We start from the raw sequence: 23,028 nt of genomic DNA on the forward strand, positions 1-23,028 counted from the left end.
AAAAAAGGTTCCTGTTTAATAACTCTCAGGGTAAAAATAAGGAGTTCAAAGTTTCTTGCTAGATACTCTGGGCAAAGTTCAGAGAACTGCCTTATAAATTCTAAGAGATTACTGGGTCTGTTTTCTTCTCCCACTGCAAGAATGGCCTCCACTCGCATCTTTTCCTGCCTGTGTCTGATGCTCTTTTTCAGCCATTGCACTCCTTTCTCCGTAAGTGTAATGCCCTTCTTTTCCAGCACCCCGTCTCCCTCTTTGGGCTCTCTGCACTTCATGCAATACATATTTTACTCTCTTTCAGGTTCGACAGCACCCAAGGGAAGATGGTAAGGGCTGCTTAAACGGTTGCATGTTCCAGCATATTTTCTTTTATTTTCTGTGGGTGGAATGAGGGAGGAGAGTGGTGGTGGTTGGGGCACCATGCCTGTCCTGTTGGTTACAAAACGTTTTCCTTTTCATATATTTTTCTTGCAGCCTTTGATGCTGATGCTGGGCAGCTCAGGAAAGATATTCCAGAAATAAATTTAGGTAGGTATTTTTTTCTCACCCCCTTTCAGCCCCTGTGAGAACACTAAGCAAAATGCTGGTGGGTGTTTTCAAATCTTAGGAGTAGAAAATTTAGAAGTAGAGGCTGTATTTATTCATTTTATTTCAGGAAGAGGAGACAGCGATTTCAAGGAAAATAAGTAGACGTGATGCAGGCAGGATCCGAGTGAGACTTTGCATTATTAGTACCTTGGTCAATACTCTTGATTCTCGCCTTGCAACACGCCTGCTTTCCAAGCCATTTCTCCTAGGTGAAAACTGCAGGTTGTTTTGAAACGGGTAGTAATTTTATGACACAAGTGAACATTCACTAGGGCAGCATAAGGGCTTCTGACGACTTGGTGCTAGTGGGACCAACCCACAGCTGTTGTTAATCCGCAATGAAGTGAATCGTATTCTACCAGCTGAGGATATGGCTCAGAGTGAGATTTACCCTGATTTACCAATTACAAATGGTTTCGCAAGCTAGCAATTTTTTTCCCCCCTGCTCTGTCAACTGCATCTATAGAGAAGGAAATAATTTAGTGTTTTGCCATGTATCTGAAGGCTTAGTATGGAAATGCTGTGGAAGGATACCAGTCAAATGCGCTCTCATCTTGTCTTTTTGCTCCCTGTAATCCAACTTTGCATACATACGTGCACATGTGCACACATTGGCAGACAAGGTTCTTTGGGTAAATCCAATATCTTTTATTAGACCAACTAAAATAGTCAGAAAAATTCTTCTTTGCAAGCTTTTGGGTACAAACAACCTTCGCCAGGCTGGGGAAGTGCTTGCACATATTTTATATATCTAATAGTCATTGTATTGTTAGGCTGATTGTCCTAAGGGGGAGCAGAATAGACTAGAGATAGCTACGTATCCATTCCATTCCATGCATCTTTAGAACAATTGGCTTAAGAACCCAGAGGATTTCCAATCTTGTGAAGCTTTTAAGGGCCCCCGGGCTACACGGATGCCCCTGCTAGTGCACCACGTGCCTGCACAGTCCTCTGCACTGCAGCTGCACCATGCAGGGCCCCGCTTCTGGGACCTCCTCTCAAATGCAGAACCAAGTGCCAGTGTGGCCCTGAACTCAGGCTCTGCTCCCCACCCCATGTGTCACACTGTGAGGGGCAGGGCACAGGGGTGGGAGGCATCAGTTGAAAGAGGAAGAAGGAGCCTGGAGCCCTTGGCTGCTGTTGTTGCAGCTGGAGCAATAGGGGGAGCAAGAGCTTGGTGGCTGCAGATTAAGCCCTTTTAGTCTCCCAGTTGAATAGGTGTGATCTACAGTTTGGCAAATGCAGTACAGCATGGAAAATGAAGAAGCACCAACCTACAACAGTATGCTTTTTAGCAATGCAGTGATACAGATAGTGGAATCTACTATTTGTTGGCTTGGAAACAGAAACCGATCCTAATAATAATCCGAAAATGTCCTTTGAGGTCTTGAAATCAACTTCTGCACCTTTAGCATTTTCTGTAATCTAAAACACCATGTTTGAGACTTTTAAATCCTCTTTTTCTGAATTGTTTTTCAGCTGCTGGACTGGACCTCTTCCAGGGGGATATCTTACTGCCTGTAAGTATTTTCAGTTGGATGGATATCATTTATTCTATTGATATTCATCTTACTAAAACCCATTTTGCTCTCCCAAAGAATGCATTACTGGCTATTAACCTTCCTCTCTCTTTTCAACAGAAAGAACGTAATGCCCTGAGAAATGAGAGCTATCGATGGAAGTTCCCCATTCCCTACATTCTGGCTGATGACCTAAGTAATGCAGCCTGTGCTTTGTTTTTGAGATTTTGAGATGAAATCCTGGCCCAACTGGAGGCATCATGACACTAGAGTTTGACCCAATGGCAAATGATAGGAGATTAGACTCTTTTTAAAATATGCTAATAAACACCCACAACCTGTATGCCAAAACCCATTTCCCCAGCCCTGACAGATATAAAACTTGTCATTTTAAGCTTTGATCCTTTTTGGAGGTGTATCATAATGCATGCACAGTATATAATATATATCCACAGAGATATAAAGATGTAGACCATGTGCATTACTGACCTATCACCTACAATGCATTAAGGTATTTTGTTGAAATATATTTTCCAGACCTAAATGCCAAGGGAGTCATTCTCGAAGCTTTTGAAATGTTCCGCCTAAAGTCTTGTGTGGATTTCAAACCATATGAAGGAGAGAGCACCTACATACTCTTCCAGCAAGGCAGCGGGTAAGTGTACTGTCAATGTCCCAGAGTCCTGTTTAACTTTTATTACCCAACTTTGCTTCACACTCCATTATCGTGGTAGGTGGTGTGATTCTTCTGTAGCCCTACCTACCTTAACTTCTTTGCAGGCCTTTTTGGAGGCAGAGTTTGGGCTTTGAAATCTTTGGGAGAAAAGAAGTGATGAAGGTGCAAGATAATGAAGTATCATTATTATATCCAGTGTATAAAATGTCTTCTGATCGCAGGGCATGAAGGAGGCAGCTAGAAAAAGCTGAGTTTCTTATTCACTCTTACCAGTTATGTATATAGCAGCATTTCCTAGCCAGGCCATTCCCTGCTCTGCCCACCCACTGAGGCACTTCAAACCCGGAAGTATGCCAATGAAGATGCTTCTCCGAGCATCCCTCTAATGCTCTCAAGACATCAGTATCTGGGGCTGTGTGTAGACAAAAAAGAGGCATGTATTCACGACCCTTTTAAAGCAGGCTCGATGCTTTTGTACTGCTTTACTGGTGTTGGCGCTTGCACGCCTGGGCAGTGTATTGCACAGTAATTCCAGCCATTCTAGGAAATTTGGTGGTGTAATGTGCCTTAAAAGACTTGGGGTGCAGCAAACTAAAACTCCTACAGCCGTGGAGCTCAGGGGCTCTGCAGGACGCCCTGCAGGCAGCAGCCTGGCAGCAGCCCAGTGACAGGAAAAATGGCGAGCCTGATCTCCCCCTCCCACCCACCTTCCTGCCTGTCTGAGCTGTGCAGGGACCCGGTGCTCCCCTCCATGGCTACAGTTTCCCCGGGACTGCCAAAGTCGAGTGCCTGCAAGCAGATGCTACCTGGGTGGGGGGTGCTGCTGCGGAGGGAAGCACCATCCTTCGCCCCCGCAGCCCAGGGACTGCTCCAGTCGCTGGCAGCTCACCCTCCCCTCCCTGTCATGGAGGCAGGTAAGTCAGCCGGGTGTGCGCACAATTTAATCAGCCCTAAATTGAAGTGGTGTTTTTTAAAACCCACTGCTTCAATTTAGGGCTCCCTCTTCGTCTACACACAACATGGTGTGCTTGAAAGCTGCTACTGGGGCAACACTGTGCAATGGCTTCAACAGCATGCTTCCAGATTTGGAGAGGGTGCCCAGGCCATGCTCGGAAACAGCCTGGCTACTGCCACAGAGTAGACATGTCCTAAAAGGCTCTGTCAGAGTCACGGGGGGTGGGTCTCTAATGGTCATGGCAGCACCATGCACAGATGCCTGTACTAGCTCTGTACGTGCTGACTCTGGAACTGAAACAAGAGGTTATTGCCCCTGACACAGCACTGCACCCAGGTGCCTACACTGGTTCTGGAGCTAGCACGTGCGGAGCTAGAATGGGGTATCTCTGCATGGTGATGCCTTGCGCTGTATAACCAGACCCATCGATTTCCTTCCTGAGCCATGCTGACAGGTTGCCAATGAATGACATGAGCTGCTACCTTTCCCCGGGACCTACGTCTGGAACAGCTGGCGTGGGTCTGAGTTGGAGGTTGTTCTCAGGATCCTAGCCCGTAGTGCTGCTATAACAATAGAGGGAGGTATGGTTCCAAACCCTAGGCCAGAGTATTACACACTCTTATGATGATGCCTGAGATCGAGCTTCATCAAGGAATTGAAGGTTCTAAAATGGGACTTATGTGGAAGTAAGGCACCTAAGTCAAAGACAGCAATTCACAGTAACCCCATCAACACCAAGATCCCCAAGGCCAGAAGAACTACTTAGTAAAGTTACATGACATATCCAGAGATACCATTGTCTTGGCTGAGCTGAATTTTTGGTTGCGTAAGGCCATTTGAGATTGCCTTTTTATAATGGCCTACTTAAAATGCTTGCACGGGAAAGGGGAGTCCTGGGTTCTGAGCCTTCCTCAGCCCAAAGGGACTCAAACCCACATCTCTCACCTCGCAGAAGAGTGCCTGGTCCAGCAAAGTAGAAGGTAGGCTGCAGAGGTGTAATAGGGAACAGCTCTGCCTGCTGGCACTGGCACAGACTGCTGGCAGCTGCAGTGGCTGCTCCCCACAAGTCGTTCCCCCTCCGTTACACTACTGCAAGGCTGGCCTGAGAGCTCACTCCATATAATCCTGTTGGAGCTGTGTTTTTCTGCAGAAAAGAATGGAAAATTCAAGGAGCCAGAAGAAGAGGGCAAGCAAGGAGGTGTATGAAAGTGTAGGCCAGGGGCGAGAGCACTCCCTGGGGAAGAACAGTGGTTTCTTCATTCTGCCATCAGTGTTCGTTGTTTGGGTATTTTATCTAATGATTCTTTAGTGCAGAAGAGTTGAAACTGGAACTCATAATTATTTTCTCTTAGGGGAGTGCCCACACCGCTAGGCTACAAAGTGAGGCACTCTTTCTCTCTCTTTTTCTTTCTTGCACTCATGGCTTTGGAGCGGCCCATCTTCTAAAGGAGGGTGTACAGTGCCCCATCCTGCCCTGCAGCCTGGTGTTCAGAGCATACCAGGTATATGGGAGACAATCTGAACTGCTGCCTTGTCCAGTGTGACTAAATTTACCTACCTGTGAACAATATAGATATCAAATACAGATGTGGATAAACACAGATATGGATAGATATCTGGCTGGGGTATTATGATCCCAGCACTCATTGCTGCCCAGGGCAGGGGGTCGGACTTGATGATCTGTTCAGGTCCCTTCCGACCCTAGAAACTATGAATATTATACTATTGTGGGGTTTATTACAGGGGAAATGGGACAAACAATTTCAGAGAAAACCTGAATGGTTAATAGCCCACTCCAGCCAAAGATTAACAGTTTCTCCCAGTCAATATGGTTAGAGGTAGGTAGCCAGGTAAGGCTAAAGTCAGGCAAATGGCAGGGGAGATCTGCACCTATAGACTAACTAAATCAGAGATGCATGCATTTTCACAGGCAATGGCTTACTTTATCAAACGCTATGAAGGGACTGCAGCAAGCAGAGCTTCTAAACAGAAAGCAGGAACTTTTGCCCAATTTTCTCTTATGGCCTCAGTACTCTTACAAACTTTACAGTTTCGGAAGGGCACGTCAGTGCACACAAAACCCAATTCACCTCACCCCCTACATTAAACTGGTAAAACTCAGTTAAAATGAGTTAATGAAGTTAAAAACAGCCCAGTGAGTTCCCACTCACTGACCGTGCTTACTAATGTGGATACAGACAAGGGACACAGCTCCTGACCATGCATATCTACAGAGTATACATAAGTATCACAGAAAGGCTGTCACACAATACAAATATGTTAACTGGATTACATTAGCAAAGTGCCCTAGTCACCAAGCTGTTTCAAACAAATGCAGCCTCTAGTGCCATCAGCTGCATCTTAAAAGGAAACAGTGATCCAGTCAACCTTGCATAGGAGGATGATTTAGGGGTCTAGGTTCGAGGCTGGAATCCAACTCTCATACCTGCTTAAATTTGGGAGAGCATGGGGGATTTCAGGTGCATGAATTTGCCTTAGTGGGGATGAGTATAACATAGAGGTCTAAGGCATGTGTTAATGCCTCAGAAGAGAGACTTGATTCATTCTGTGCGTTGTACAACCCTGGGAGCATTATCAGCCCATAACAAATAAGCACTTCCATGCATTATTTGAGCAGCTGTATGGTTAAACTTTTTTCCTGCAATACTTTGGATAAAGTGACAAGGTTTATTCCTTAAATATAGACCAGAAAACTCTCCTTAAGAGACAATGCAATCTCTCTCTTTCTCAGGTGCTGGTCAATGGTTGGAGACCTCCAGACTGGGCAAAACCTGTCCATTGGGTTGGGGTGCGACTATAAAGCTATTGTGGAGCATGAGATCCTACACGCTTTGGGATTTTACCACGAGCAGTCAAGGACAGACCGGGATGATTATGTGAATATCTGGTGGAATGAAGTTATTTCAGGTTGGTTTTACACTTCCAGCTTGAGTTTGGAACATTTGCTTATTATCTTCCTTAGGTTTTTAAAGTCTTCATTGAATTTTAGATGAGAGTCAAGGGTGCCATATTGGGCAACTCTTGAGGTACAAATACTCTAGCACCTTTAGATGCAGTAGATATTCCTGCACAAGTTTTCTCAACTCTGCTGTTTTCTGACCATGACACAGAAATGGGAGGGAGCCCGGCCTAGTGGAGAGAAGTTGCCATCATCACTCAAGAGGCTGTTCCTAGCTCCATCACTATCTATTTCGTTGGCCTGTTCATTCTGTAATCTCTTTGGGGCAGGAACCATGTCTTCCTAAGGATTTTTATACAGTGCCTAGCACAACATCGTTCTGTTCCCGTATGTCGTGGCGGGCTGCCAGTTGGACAGCAAGGGGTTAAATTATGGCCTCTGGGCTCCCAGCAGGTTGTTACTTCCCCTATTACTCTGGCTGCTACAGCAGCTGGAGTCTCCTGGTGCCCCTTCCCTCCTCCAACTTCTATACCCTCCGGGGGTGGTACGGTGCGATGTGGCATGGCCAGTGCAGAGGGTCAGGATGAGACTGGAGCTACGTAGCAGCAGAGGCGGGAACCCATGGAGCGGTGGGGGGTGTGGTGCACCGGGAGGGGACACATGTGAGTGTGTGGTGCAGAGGGTGCAGGTACCCATGAGACATACAGCTTGGGGGCCCATGTCCCCCACCGGTGCAGCCTGCAGGATATGCAGCCCCTGCTAGTGTGACCCCCGTTGGACAGCCCTGCTCTAGGTATTAATGATGTATAAAAGTAATGAAAACCTAAACAAGGAGAAGAGAGGAATAATTGGGGTGCAACAATAAACTGCCCCACCCTTGCTAAATCTGCCCCTTGGTGGTATCCTTGTTGCTAGTCTTAGCAGAAATACCAAACGCAAGCGATTCTCTCATTGTTGGTGGTGGTCCTTTTGGCTAAGAGCTGAGGCACAATGGTTGGGCAGTGAAGGAAAGCTGTCAGTGCTGTTGTCTGTCTTATATGTGAATAGACAGAGGGCTATTGATTTAGCACAGGGGCAGGCAAAATGCAGCCCGCGGGCCAGATGCGGCCTGCCAAGCCATTCTCTCCAGGTCATCTAGTCCAACTCCCTGCTCAAGGCAGATAATCCCTGACTAAAACATCCCAGCCAAATGTTTGTTGAGGCTGCTTTTGAAAGTTTCCATGGGTGGAGATTCAACAACCAGCCTCATAGTCAGAAAGTTCCTCCTAATCCCCAATTTAAATTTCCTCTGCTACAGCTTGTGGCTATTGCTCCTAGCCTGGCCTCCTATGACTACAGAGATAAGTCCATCTCTGTCCTCTCTATTATCACCCTGCAGGTATTTGAAGACTGTTATCAAATCTCTCCTCAGTCTTCTCTTGTAACTAACCCTAGTTCTTTCAGCCTTTCCTCAAAAGTCTTGCCTCCCAGGTCCCTAATCAGTTTGATTGCCCTGCCACATCTGTCCACATCCTTCTTGAAGTGCAGGGTCCAAACCTGAACACCGCTCCAGCAAGGCCACACTATTGCACTTGATTTGCAAGTGACACTCCTGTTGATACAGCACAGTGTGCTGTTGGCTTTTTTTTTACAGCAAGAGCACATGCAACTCTGGTGTTATGCACCAGCAAATGTTGGATTTGTCACAACAAAGGAAGCAAATTTCCTCTTTGGCTCTGGTCCTTGGAAAAGCATTTAAACTATTAAAGTGGATTTGTGCAGCCTCCTGCATGCAACTTGCTTCTTTTCCTGCCAGTTAGCACAGGATTATTTTAACAGCATCTAAAAGTTATTCATTTACTGATACCTGGATTTTTTTATAGTAGTTTTATTTGTTCTTACATAACTAATCTTCTGCCCAGATTATATGCCTCCTGGCTGTAAATAGTTTTAGCACTATCCTGGCAAGGTTGTCACCCTTTCTGAGCTCCAACTCAAGTCTCTATAAAGAAATAATGGATAAGATAATTATGACCCGTGAATCATAGGACTTTGTGCTGAACATGGAGCTGCTTAAGCCAATAAAGTGTGCAAGAAAATAATAGCATCTGAAGAGAGTGACCCTATGGTATTTATGATGGGGGAAAATGAGAATTTGAATGGAAAATGAGAAAGTAATAGCCAAAACATGTCACTGGAAATGCTATTTTTTTCTCTCATTTTTTTCTGGCTTCCTTCAAAATTGCTGAAAAAGGCATAAAATCTTATGTGGCCCCTCAGCCTCCCACATTTTAATACATATCTAAATGGAACATGGTCTTTGCTGCATTGGGCTGTCATTATTGTAGATTTGTTGTGTCCATCCTTTCCAGAGCAGAAGTAGTTTTTACTTATATGAGAATTGCTCTGAGACCTGCCAGATGAGCATGTATTGGGGGAAGAATCTGGCCCACGAAACCCCTGGGTGCAAGTTGCAATACCAATCAAATACAATCATATTTAACTCACAGAAATGCCACTTGCTGTCTTGCCATTTGATAGTCTTCAAAATCAGCAGGTAGAGTTATATGAGCCTGAACAAGTCAGAGGCAAGTAGAAGGAAAAATGGGATGCTAGACTAGAACATTTTGCTATCAAAAAGGCTCCAACGCCACTCAAGTAAAATTAAAATGTTTTGCCATATTACATTTTAAAATCAAACTGTTGATTCCATTCTGCACCGGTAAGTTATAACAACTAAACTTTTACATGTCCATCCTAGAGTCATTTTACCTTAAGAAAACATTGTGATTATTTTTAGAGTGAATCACTCACATCTTCTTTCTTCAGGCTATGAACACAACTTTGTGAAGTACAATGACCAGTTTATCACTGACCTAAACACTCCTTATGATTATGAATCCGTGATGCACTATGCGCCATTTTCATTTAACAAAAATGACAGCTTCCCCACAATCACTGCAAAGATACCAGTATTTGATGACATCATTGGACAGCGCCTGGATTTCAGTGCCCTTGACATCGAGAGACTCAATCGCATGTATAACTGCAGTAAGTCAGTACTAAGCCATTGCCAAGTGCTTCACGTTTCTATAGTTTAATATAGTCAGTTTGCTCCCCTTTCACGTCTACAAAAGGGGAAGCAAGCCAAGGAAGGGGGAACCACAGCATGATTTGTATTAGCTGGCCTTAGCAAAGTGCAGTTATTTCTTTTCTCCCTCTCAGGCCCCCCCAAATCTCTGCTAGTCATTACTTATTTCAGAGCAGTTCAAGTCCTCAATTCCAGACTCATACTCATCCATTTCCACGGCATTTTCCGTGCTGTGTCCTATTCATGGAATCCCCGCAATAAATTAAAACCTCCACCTCCTCCAAATCTCTCCTTGAGACTTACTGCTTCTGTGACATCTGCAAGAAGTCACCTAAACTGTTCAGTTGTGTGCCAGTCAGGGATAGCCCATGGTATTTTCCACCTTTGTAATAGTTCCTAAGAAATGTTTTGGACTAGCCAAGGGGAGTAAGGACTACAAGGCTGGGCTTTCTGTATTCCTGCCTTGTGATATGTTCCATAGAAATTTACGGACTGGGGAAAATACCCCAGCAGTTCTTAAAAATGGATGCTACTTTGCATTAATCATATGTGGTGGGGGGCTTTTTTCAGCTTCAACTCACACCCTTTTGGACCAATGTGCTTTTGAGCATGCCAATATCTGTGGAATGGTTCAAGGCACCAGAGATGATGCAGACTGGTTCCATCAGAAGAGCAGCCTTGTAGGACAAGGAGACTACACGCTCGCTGGACGCTGTAAAGGTAAAATGAAAATATTTTACCTCTGAGGCCACTTGTTCATGCATGAGCTGGTTTGAGATCTGTGCTTTAGAGACAGCTTCAGATTTGGCCTTAGAGTTGCCCTGGTTGTAGCCAACCCTTGGAAAATCCAGAAGTGAGTAAAACTGAAAGGAAAGTTAAAGTCAAGAAAGAAGTGACTTCTTCTGAGGAGACCATCAAGAAGAGGTCCTGTTTATTATGATTCTAGTGAAGCTAAGCTCCTATTCCTTTTTCACATTACCTTGGTACTCTACCTCCCCTTTATAATTAGGAACAATGATACTGCCACTGCAAATTCAGCAAATTTTTTTATAACATACGGTACATTTGCTGGACCCAATCAGCAATATGAAAGAGGACAAAGAACGTTATTCACTACCAGGCTGATAAATATCATTTAGCATATGTTCCTCTGTATCCATCAAGGTGTGATTCATTAGTTACGAGATGATAAGAATGAAATGATACTCACAAGCCTCCAATAAACGTATCTGAGAAGTAATTCCATGGCCGGGAAAACAAACAAGAGAAACATTGGTGCTGGAAGAGTTCTGGATAAACATATATTTGATTTCCAGGAAAACTGCAGAACAGTGATATTTAACAGCCTTCCATTCAAATGTTTATTGACAATTTTACACACAATCCCCAAATTTCTATTTTTCAAAATAGAGGAATGGCAGAAAAAAGGCAAAATGAATCCCCACTGTGCTCCAGTCTTGGAGGCCTTCCATGCCTGTTCAGGATCAAATTGTTCACCAGTAAAAGTAAAAGAAAGTTCCCAAAGGGAAACCTGATAACTAAACATCAGATTTTCAACTGCTTAGTCAGTCAGTGACACTCTTGTGGACTTCATGAACACATGACCTCAGTGAAAATTTTGCCTAACTAAAACTTGGAGCTATAATGGCCCCAGGTGTGAGCCACTACAGCTTGAGCTACGGGAGGCATTATTTTGGCTGGCACTTCTTATATTCTTTCATCCCCTTGTTGTACTAGCCACTAGAAGGTAGAGCTAGCCTTCTCCTAATGTTGATTACCCAAGACTAGGTCCAACTTCAGCTAAGAATGGAAGATGATATTAGGAAGCAATTTTACAGTTGCCAATAGCTCCTTCTCCAGATTCACCCCAAATCCTTTGACTTTCCCCCCCCTGCTTTTTTTCTCTTCCAATGGAATTATGCACATGTAACTGAAGGAGGAATTTGGCTCAACTGCTGCTATAATATTGTCTTGAACTATTTTCCTTTTGGTACTTGGACTGAGTGTGAGACAGAGGAAGGGGGCTGACTGTCAGGCCCCTGGATGCTCATTCTGGTTTTAGAACATAAGAACTTCCATTTACTTGGTCAAACCATATGTCTGTCTCGCCAGGGATCTTGTGTCACACCGTGGCAGAGAGCACATGCTGAAAGGGAGAGTGAACTGGGTACGAGCAGGGTTTTTCCCCAGTTCCTCTCCCACTGGTAGTCTAGGAATATAAGGTCTAGGAATTTCTGATTCAGAGGCTGTACTTCTAACTCCCAGGAGTTTTGTGCGGCCTTGAGCAAATCACTTTGTCTTTCTGTAATTCAGTCCCCCCTCTGTGACATGGGGATAATAAATCATTTCTACAACAGAGAAGTGGTGCAAAATGAAATATGTGCTTATGAAGCATTTTGATGTCTTTGGCAAAATTGTTTTTGACTATAAGTTTAAAAAAGGGATAAGCTTGGACAGCGTGCCCCATGAACGACAAGAAGGTGTATGATACAAAAGGTGGTTCTGAACTTTGTGCTGCTGCTTCATCTGTACTATAAACACATTTATGCAGCCGTGAGTCTGGTGCAACCAACGGAACGGTTAAGAATACAATCGTGTCCTCTTTCTCTAGATGCCGGCTACGTCATGTACTTTGACACCAGCTCTGGAAGAGTGGGAAGTGCGGCTATCCTAGAATCCCGGATCCTTTACCCAAAGAGAGCTCAGCAATGTCTCCAGTTCTTCTATAAGATGACAGGAAGCCCCTTGGACAAGCTTATCATCTGGGTTATGCAGGACGATGGCACTGGGAATGTCCGCCAGTTGAGTAAAGTCAAAACATTCCAAGGTACTTCTGAAAATATTAAGCCACGACAAAAAGCTCGGGGGTGGGGGTGGAAGTGGAGGGGATGCCACAATGTGAAGCTAGTTAAAAAACAAAAGGGCTTTCCCAGACATCCTAGGTGGGTAGCTCTCCAGCTGGTTAAGTATCCTGGTATATAAATATAGTATGGGCATGGCTCTATTCAAGTGCTAGTTTGCATAGAAGGCTTGGTGTTACATATCATAGTCTACTGCCTCCTGGCATTCAGCTCCAGCCTTCTTTTCCACTCCAGCTGTCCTGATGGCTTCCCTGATTTTGCCTGCTCCACCTTTGTTATATTTTTTTAGAAGCTAGGAGAAAGCACTTATGGCACCCTGTGCCCCTTCCCCACAGTGCATCGCAGGTGCGTCCTAGCCAAAACCACTGTGTGATTCATCACCTCTTTTCTAGCTTGCCCTATCTAGGTCTACTGTGAATAATCCCACCGCTTCCCTCTCCAGGGATGGCTTGAATCAGGGCTTGGTGCTATTAATACATCGCAGAACAACCCACTAACAGAATCAAGGATTGCACTCTTTCCCCAGGTCTTCTCAGTGGCTTCCCTTCACCCCGAATAGCTGTCCCAAGCCTTGCAACAAAGCCCCTGTGTCCTAGGACAAGCCTTGTCCACTATGAGGATACAAAGATACAAGCAAATAAACAAATAGCCCAGTTCACAGAGGCACCTTTTCCTCCTTGCTAGCTTCAGCCAACTCTAGCCCTTCAGGGCTTACTCACTTTTGGTCACTTTGTAGCAGTAGAGTCAGTTCCACCCAAAGGGACTTCCTTCTCGGTCTGGGCCACACTGCCCTGCTCTCCTCCTGAGTGGAGTTTATACAGCCTGGTACTCTACCCTTCTGGGCCACAAAAGTCCAAGTCTTGAACATGCCTCCCTCTTTTTTCTGGCCTTCCAGTCTTTTAACAGCAATGGGACTAGAGTTCCCTGTTACAGCTTGTAATGGTGAAATTTTGATGGCTCAAGTAACAGAATTCCTGATGTAACTGTTAGTGTTAAGGCCTTGCTTTAAGAAGAAATATGACCTGCGGAAAGTTTGCATTATATATTATGGGCACATCTACATGGGCCAATTTCAGGTGCATCAGCAATTTTTAAGGTGCATTCAGCGTGTGGGTCTACATGTGCATGCTCTTAATGCATCTTAAAAATGGCGATTTTAGGCTATTCACACCTAAATTTGATACCTGCCTTTGCAGGTATCAAATTTAGGTGCGAGTAGCTAAAGCACCTTAACACACATGTAAACACACTAAGGTGCATTAATGCTGTGTATTAATTTAGTTCCAAGTCAGTCCTCGCACCACATGAATGCACCTTAGCATGTGCCCATGTAGACATGAACCTAAATTGCCTTAATGTGCGTTAGGCAATGGTGCATTAAGTTTAGGCACATGTAAAAGCAAGTATAGACATGGCCTTTGAGGAGTAAATTCATTGTTATGCTAATATAAATAAAAGTAAAGGTCCTGAACCTTGTTAATGCAAAATAGAGCTTTGAACCTTAATAGAGTCCATTCATATTCACTTCTAGAATATTTCCCAGGCAGATAATTAATCAACTTATTTCCTTGTCAGTAAATCACGATACCAGTGAGCCACAGCATTGAAATGGCACCATCTAATTCAAGGACTCTAACATCAAACTTTAAATTCATGTCTTAATAAAGGGATCTATGGAGCCTAGGTTTATCACCAAACAATAGTGAAGGCTAAGCAAGAAATCATCACAAGAAGTAGGAGACATACTGAGCCAGATTTTCATGCCCTTACTTATACTAAAAAGCAACTCCCTCCTTGAGAGCAAAACCACTGATTTCAATGCACTGGATTCCATGAGAAGTCCCACTGAAACCAGCTGAAACCCACTGGACTTCTCATGGGTTCTTGTGCTACTGAAAGTGAGCAAAGGTAACAGAATCTGGATAATGGAAAATTTAAGATATACAACAGAAAGGGCCACAAAACCCCCTAGTGTTGCTCTACTAACTTCAGAAGAATCAATGCAAGGATGAATATAACCCTGCTGGTTTCTTTAGGCCAAGTTCAAGAAGTGCAAAAAGTCATGAGGGATAAGAAAATCCACTCCTGTGACTTTGCTTGACACTACAAATGCAGCGACCATGGAATTATGCTGTAGTGTTGTTCACTCCCAAGGAGTTTTGAGTAGCCACAGATACCACCCCCCAGATGGCATTTAGAGGATGAAGGACATTAAACGGAGGCAATGCTAGGACAAGTTGGTGCTACCAGTTTCAGCAATATGTTACTTCTCGTCTTTCAGGCTGTAAAGTCTTTGGATTAGGGACTGCCGACTGCTAAATGGTTGTTTAATCACTTGACAGTATGGCTCCTTGGCCTCTAGGTGACACTGCCATATAAATGTACAATGGTTATTACCTTGGGATTTCTACCCTTCTAGACTTTGTTGGACATTTGCCTTAATATGTGCTTTATAATATATAAATCAGTGGTTGTCAACTTTTTTAGACTCAAGGCACCCCTAGATTGACTTGTGGCATCCCTGGGGAAATGCCAGCCCTCAGTTTTCACTCTTAATACAGAAAATTAATAGAGCCATTTTTCTGTTGCAAGGAACTGGGAAAGCTCAAAATTCTGGATTTCTATTTGAAATCTATGGGTTTGTCTTGTGAATGATGTATGCAAACCTAACAGGGCTAACATGGTGTGGCATCCCACAGCACCCTTGAAATGACGTCAAGCATTCCTGGATGCTGTGGCACCTTTGTTGAGAATCACTGATATGGATGATCGAAGCGTGCTGCTACTTCATATCATCACTAACCATGTAATTGGCTTTTTTCTATAGGAGATGATGATCTTAACTGGAAAATTGCACACGTGACGCTCAATGTCCAAAAGAAGTTCAGATATCTCTTCCAAGGATTAAGTGGCAATCCCAACATCTCATCTGGTGGAATTTCTATTGATGATGTCACCCTAACAGAGACCCCATGCCCTGGCGCTGTATGGGTGATTCGAAATTTCAGCCAGATCCTCCGCACTACGACAAAAAACGATGTTATGCTTAGTCCCCGGTTTTATAGCCCTGAGGGCTACGGTTTTGGCATAACTTTGTTTCCTCATGGTCGCAATAATTCCTTTTATGATAACTACAGTCGCATTGCTTTCCACTTGTGCAGTGGAGATAATGATGCTGTTCTGGAATGGCCAGCTGAAAACCGACAGGCGATTTTAACAGTGATAGACCAGGACCCTGACATCAGGAAAAGGATGTCCGCAAGCAGGAGCTTCACAACAGACAAAACCCAAGTCCTTGAAGGTACATGACTTCTTTGTGAAAACATATAGTCAGCAGGAGAGCAAAGATGTGGGCTCCACCAGGTTGAGAACAATTGAGTTAGCTGGCTAGGCTCTCCAGTATCACCTCCGATTTGGCCAGCTGTATCCATTTGCTGCCTCTTGTCTTATATAAGGCTTGTAACCTTTTGGGAGCAGGGACTTTCTTTTCTCCTCTCTTGGAGGAGAAAGGGGATGAAATACATGGCTAGGACTTCCAGGTGTTATGATAATACCAATAAATAACAACAATCACAATCAGATGATTTGATGATAAAGTAAAAAAGCTAAGAAAAGCCCACGTTTCTCTATATCTTTCTCAGTAGAAATTGGATCTATGATTTTTGATCTGCACCTGTTTGTCTTTACATCTTTTATGACAAAGATTTTTAATAGGCCAAGAATGATGAGCAAAGCCCAGTCACCCTAACCTCTGCGAGGTGGGTTCAAACTATGCAGAGGACTCATGGAACCACCACTGCTTTCTAATACCCAAATAGTCTATGCCGTGCTTTAACATTTACTCTGCCAAAAAAAATTGGTTTTAGCCTTTTTGCTGATTAAAAAGAGAGATGTGTAAGCCATATTGTATTTTGCAGATAAAAATGACACTTCAATGTGGGATAAACCATCTCTTGTTGGAAAATACGACGAGTCGTGCAAATGTTTTAGAAGCTTAGATTGGGGCTGGAGCACCTTCATCTCTCATAAACAGCTGACACAGAGGAGTTTCCTGAAACATGACAACCTTATCATTTTTGCAGAATTTCACGGTACGGATTCTCTTTCTGATAAACCGGAACCGGTTTCCTGTCCACCTCTCTTTATGTGAGTTCTCCAGTAATTATTCCTCCCTGTCACTACACTCCATTTTATGCTGGTTCAGACAGATTTTTAAAAGCATATAGATAACTGAAGATGCAGATAGGCACCTCAGTGAGATTTTAAAAAATGCCAGCCTATCCAACTCTCATTGATTTCACTGAAGGGTAAGTACTTAGGTACTTCTGCATATCCAAATAGGGCTGTGTGAAGCTTCGGGTGGTGATTCAATTCGGAGGAGATTTGGTCTGATTTGGTAGTCAAATCTCTAAATCCGAATTGAATCAGGGACCACTTAAAAGGTCCGAATGGATTCAAAACTCTCCAAATCTTTGGAAAAGATCTTTGGGGGAGTGAGGAGGGGACCATGGGGGACCCCTCCCTGCTCCCCCAGTCCCCCTGGCTCCCACCCGCTCCCCCAGCACCCTGCTCCATGGCTGCCCTGCCCACAACCCCAGCTCCCAGTGCTTTAAAAAAGGCCCTGGTGCTCACCAGGTGCTGTTGCACAGGGGGCCGATCCCTGCTGCCCCGTCCGGGCCAGCTCCAGTCCTTTAAGAAAAAAAAAAAATGGAGAAAAGCCCCGGGACTCACTGCTCCTGCAGCACCCTTGGGGCTTCAGGGGGCTCATATAGAGCCCCCATGGGGCCGGGGGGGGTGGGGCAGCAGGGACCACCCCCTGCCTGGCAGGAGCGCTGAGTCTGGGGCTTTTTTGTTCTTGTTTTTTCTTCAAGGGCCAGAGCTGCAGTGGGTGGGGCAGCCATGGTGGGGATTGGGACAGCGGGTCGGGTGTTGGGGGCTCATGGAAGAGCCCCCCACACAACATGGGGCAGTGGGGGGCAGCAGGGATTTTCCCCCACCCAGCAGTACCTACTGAGTCAGGGCTTTTTTTCCCCCCAAGTGCTGGGAGCTGGGGTGGGGAGGCAGCCATTGCCGGGCCGGGAGCGGATGGGCCTGGCTGATTTAGAGATTCGGAGACTGAGCTGAGTTGATTTGGTGATTCGAATCACCAAATTGAATCACTGTCCCCCACTCGGCCAAATCTGGATCCAAAGCGAATAATAGTTGCTTTGCATAGGCCTAATAGGCACCTAAGTCCATTTAGAGAGGTAGGGCACCTATACACATGCCTGATGCCTGCTCTGACACATGCTAATTAGCAGACTCCAGATGTGGGGGAACGTCTGTTCACGAGAGCGCCCCAAGGGATGACGAGGTCGAACAGTCACAAACTCCTGCAAGACCATTTCAGGCTGGACATAAGGAAGAATTTCTTTACTGTCCAAGCCCCCAAGGTCTGGAACAGTCTGCCAGCGGAGGTGGTTCAAGCACCTACATTGAACACCTTCAAGAGCAAATTGGATGCTTATCTTGCTGGGATCCTATGACCCCAGCTGACTTCCTGCCCTTGGGCAGGGGGCTGGACTCGATGATCTCCCGAGGTCCCTTCCAGCCCTGATGTCTATGAAATCTATGAAATCTATGAAATTAATTAGCGTGCTCCAGAAGCCTTGGCAGCATGTGTATTCAGCATTCCTGTGCTTCAAAATGGCAGCAGGGGCGCTTTAAATGAGCTTTAGTTAAAGCGCCCCCACCACTATTTTGAAGTGTGGGACGCTAAATACACAAGATGCTGCGGACGCTTTAATTAGAGTGGCTCCCGAAAGCTGCTCTAATTAAAGTGCGTCCCCTCCCCCACTTCAGAGCAGGTGTAAAGACGCCTTTAAAGGCTTACTGAAAGTGTTGCAGCTATTTCGTTATTTATATGATTTATTATACTTTTATTATCTTCTTTCTTGCTTTTTTGATCACTCCTTGTTCTTCTGCTTTGTTAGCTTATTCTTGACTTTTTTCCTTTTTGGTTTGACTGACCATCTTTTATTTGACTAATCTCTTGAACCTGGATGTTTAGCTGCTTGGAATAACACATTCAAAAGCACCCAAGTCACTCTAGAATCTAACTTCCATTTTCAAACATAATTGAGGCATTTAAGAGCCTGAATCCCATCTAAATTGAAAGAAAATCAAAATTCTTGAATTCGGAAGTCCAAGTCATTGACTTTCAGTAAGACTTAGGCTCTTATTTGCTTATAGAAATTAAGCTCCTAAGTTACTTCAGCTCTTTAGACAATGTCTCCCTTGAGTTTCTTTTCATTTCCTACATGCTTCCTTTTTATTAGGGGGTAGGCATGTCTTCTGGAAAGCTGTCTTTACCTTGCTTGAATCATCTTCACCCTCAGATAAGGGTTTTCATTTTCTTCTTTTGTCTTTAGAGTGTTTCTGACCATCTTTCTGCTTGTATATAAATCACAACTTATTAAAAGTATACTGTTATGCTTCAGTATCACTGTACTAGTTTTGCTTCGTTGTGACCCAGGAGGTTGAATTTCATTACACCGTGAATGAGTAGTCCTACTAACCTGGTAAAACAGCTTTGTTGTGTTACTGAAGCTAACATGACAAGAGCCTGTTCTCCTGCATGCCCCATCGTGCTCTGTTCCAAGAACAAACCGACTTATGATGTTGAGAAATTGAAACTCTAGACTTTGTTTCAATGTGGCATTTGACCTGTTGATGCCTGACTAGCTGCAATCATTCATTATTACTGTTTTATTAGACTAAGTTGCCCTTTTGACCGCCCTCAAAATTATGAGCTCAATAATAACCTTTCTATGATTTGGAAACTGCTAGAAGCTTCTAATATGAGCGTATTCTAAGTATATACTTGGGATTTGTATCCTTGCAGATGCTACAATGGGGGTCCTCTCCACTCAGACATCTGAACTACACTACTTCTGTTTTAGCCATTACTCAATCCTCTATAATTTAGTCCAGGGGTAGGCAACGTTTTTTGGCCGGAGCGCTGAAAAAACCATGTCTATCTTGGAAGGTGCCAGAGTTCTGATATGCTGGAGCCCAGAGCAGCTGTTTGCAGCTGGCCCATGGAGGCCAGTCTGCTTGCACCCAGGCTTGCAGCCTCCCAGCTGCCTGGCTGGCAGCAGCTGCTTGGAGCCTGGGCTGGCGGTGGTGTGCCGAGCAAAATGGCCTTGCATGCCATGCTTGGCATGTGTGCTGGCGGTTGCTGACCCCAGTCTGTTCTTCTTGAGCAGTTTAAGATCAGGTATTGCAGCATTTCATTGATCTGTATTACTCTACTGTGTTTCAGTAAACCCGTTATAACAAAGTCCTCTCCCATTATGAGGCTTTATGATCTTAGTTTAAGTAATCCCCATCCAAGCTTTGTCAACTCCCATGTCCTTGACGCTACAATCTGCTTCCACTTCAGTTAATTTAGAGCCCATTTGTTCTTGCAAAGCCTGAATTTTTCCTCAGAGCCAAATAAACTGAAACTCCTGCTAAAACTGCCTCTGCACCCTTCGTGTCCCCTTCCTCACTAACCCTGTAGGTGGATGTTTCAGAAAAAGCTCTATACAAGCTTTAAGAATTCCCAAGAATTTAGGTCATTTCCTAAGTAATCTCAATTATTGGGAAAAGTGCTTTTTATATATATTAGGCCCCTTGCAGGTGTTAAAATAATGGTCTGTCATTGGGATCGGAGGAGTTTTATGCCCCCATCCCCAAAATTGTATATCCTGCCATACCACATGTGCAGTGGCAAGATGCATGATGTTTGAAATGGGGCATAAAACTCCTGAGCCCCCAGTTGTGTAGCTGCCAGGGCCTGGAGTTATTTCCTTTCCAATCCAGGAAATCAGCCCCGGGGCAGCTTTTTCCTGACATAGACCCTGGGGCTGTCCTAAGCCTGATCCCAGTGCTCAGCTGAGAGTCAGGATCAGGAACTGGCAGTCATGTGTCTGGCACATGCCGCAAGTTCAATTTAAGGTGCAGTACAAACCAGCCAAAAAATGTCCATGTTACATCAAGGATTCCCAAGTTGTGGTATGCATACCTCTGGGGGTACACACGTCATCTCTGGGAGGTATGCGGGAGAAATTGTGTAATGGTGGATTTAATTTTCATTATACTAATAATTGATTCATAGATGTTAGGGGTTGGAAGGGACCTCTCAAAATCATCAGGTCCAGCCCCCCTGAGCTTGGGCAGGAAAGACTGCTGGGGTCAGGTGACCCCAGCAAGGTGAGCGACATTGCTGGGCATTTAAAGGGTTAAAATATAAAAATCTATGCTGGCAGGGGTATGTGGGCAACTGGTAAATCTGGATGGAGGTACGCAATAAGAAAAAATTTGGGAACCTCTGTGTTACATTATGTCACACGTGAAACAGTTTTGAGGCTGGTTTGTCATTTCATTGCACCATAAATTGGCTGAACACGTGGCATGTCACGATTTATGGAGAGCTTAACATATTGATTGACATAAATGTAGCTTCTGCCAGGGCTCTTCAACATGGGCTCAAGCTGCAAAATCTGCCTCTGGATTTCAAATGCTCCAGCATTTACATTTTTATTTAATTTGGTCCACTGTGAAGAAATAAACCACCGACTTGGCTAGATTTCTGATATTGCTGTAATTCAGGGGTGTTCAGATCTGTGGGTTTTGCTGGTTTGGTTTAGTCCTAACAGCAGGAGTACGTTGCAGGGGCATGTTCTTCCCCTGAGACGTGTGCAGATCTTTCCGTACCAGTGAAACCACTACTGTTTGTAAAACCCTGTGAACTCTGTTGGAATGGAAAGTGTCCTGTGTAATGTCCGCTGCTGTTGTGCTCTGTGCCTCTCACTATTTCTTTCTTCCTTTTCAAAAGATTTAACTCATCTCAACAAGACTGAGGTCCCTATTCAATCTCCACAGCCTGCTTCTGATGTTCTTGAAAGGCAGAAGAGATCAGCCCAGAACAGTGGTCCCCTGAGAGACTGGTCTTCCTCCGTAAGAGACCCATGTGACCCGAACCCTTGCCAAAACGATGGAGTCTGTGTGAACGTGAAAGGGAAAGCAAGCTGCAGGTACCATCAAACCCTTTCATGCCAGCCCTAGGTTTGCCCTGCACCAGCTGATACAGATAATCAGTAGGAGAATATAATTTTCCGGTTGTTGCTACAAACATCAATTAATGTTTGTAGCAATTACTACTACTAATGTAATCAATCTCTGTAGCGATCAAAACTCCTCCACATTTCCAGGAACAGTAGAAAGAGCGTGACACTTCCCTGCAGGACTAGCTCTCACTAGCAGTCATCTGGGGAAACCCAGGCACTGTTTCCTGTGCATGTTCCCAGGAGACGTGAATCAGACCAAGGAAGGCAAGGGTGGTGTGGGACCGTAGCTCACACCCTTTCAGTAGGAGCTGCTTGGGAACATGGGAAAAGTTTGAAAACTCCTTGAACTCCCTACAGCCTCCACTCCTCAGCTCTGGGACCCCTTTGTCCCCTACTTGAGGCTGGGCCTAAACAGGACATTATATCACAAACAAAATAGTCCAGTCCACAATGGACAGGTGTCTTCATTCTTTTGGGAGTTCTGAATATATATGTAAGATCTTGAATTGCCCACAGGAAAAAATGCACACCATGAATTTGCATTTCTTGCCTTATTGTCTCAGGTGTCCTTCTGGCCAAGCCTTCTTCTATACAGGTGAGAGATGCCAGACAGCACAGGTCCATGGGAATATCGTTGGAATGATGATTGGTGGAGCTGCTGGGACTATAGTGCTAACAATTGTCATCATCTCCATGATTACTAGAAAGTAGAAGCTGCAGTTGAATAACTGTAAGCCTGGCGCTCTTCCAGAGCTGAAAACATTTTGGTCTGGTGAACGAAATGACAGAAATAAAGTCTGTAAAAGCCATTCAGCATGGTGATGCAGAAATCCACTATCAAGATCCTTTGCTCCCCAGAGCATGTCATATAAAGAGCAGCCCCTCTGAATGGCTGCTTTAATAAAGATTTTTAGCATGAGAACAACCTGGAGAACCCTTTTTCCATTTACTTTTCCCACCTTGTTCCTTCATTTTAAGTCCTTGTATTGGGCTGTGACTGGTGGAACATGTGCCATGCTCAAACTCAGATGATGTCACAGGAGAAATGCCCTTATGGAAAAGTCCTATAGAACATGTTAAGAACAAATCCATTAAATATAATTGAGTTCTATAGAAATCACTCAAAAACTTTGTTGGCCCTGACCCTCAGTGGTTTAAATTGGTGTAGCTCCATTGATTTCCACAGACCTCTATTCATTTAATTGAATAGAGAGAGTCTTTTAAATCTAATTTAGGGAGAGCTTCTTCCTATATATTGTTGCAGTCTCCTATAAGATTCTATAGCAGGGTTATAATTTTATATCAAACCAGATTATCATTTTATAGCAGTTGCCAAACATTTGAGTGTC

General features: G+C 44.4%; 1 protein-coding gene across 1 annotated transcript; it reads left to right on the top strand.

The window, feature by feature from the left end:
* The first annotated feature begins 97 nt into the window (after window positions 1–97).
* On the top strand, window positions 98–22,488 carry MEP1A (meprin A subunit alpha). The gene is made up of 14 exons (XM_090031351.1): window positions 98–210; window positions 299–323; window positions 472–525; window positions 2,065–2,105; window positions 2,226–2,301; window positions 2,643–2,760; window positions 6,489–6,664; window positions 9,465–9,686; window positions 10,297–10,446; window positions 12,338–12,553; window positions 15,415–15,888; window positions 16,505–16,678; window positions 21,448–21,646; window positions 22,243–22,488. The coding sequence occupies exons 1-14, from the start codon at window positions 142–144 to the stop codon at window positions 22,388–22,390; spliced, it is 2,142 nt and encodes a 713-aa protein (XP_089887477.1). The 5' UTR covers window positions 98–141; the 3' UTR covers window positions 22,391–22,488.
* The last annotated feature ends 540 nt before the right edge of the window (window positions 22,489–23,028 follow it).

This window comes from Crocodylus siamensis, chromosome 1, assembly GCF_052110815.1.
Source record: "Crocodylus siamensis isolate JL-2025a chromosome 1, ASM5211081v1, whole genome shotgun sequence".
NCBI lineage: Eukaryota > Metazoa > Chordata > Crocodylia > Crocodylidae > Crocodylus > Crocodylus siamensis.

Excerpts from the sequence above, each read along its gene's own strand:
- MEP1A (XM_090031351.1), top strand. The coding sequence starts at position 142 with ATGGCCTCCACTCGCATCTTTTCCTGCCTGTGTCTGATGCTCTTTTTC. Across the intron at positions 2,761-6,488 it reads CTCTTCCAGCAAGGCAGCGG|GTGCTGGTCAATGGTTGGAG; the intron begins GTAAGTGTACTG and ends TCTCTTTCTCAG. Across the intron at positions 6,665-9,464 it reads GTGGAATGAAGTTATTTCAG|GCTATGAACACAACTTTGTG; the intron begins GTTGGTTTTACA and ends TTCTTTCTTCAG.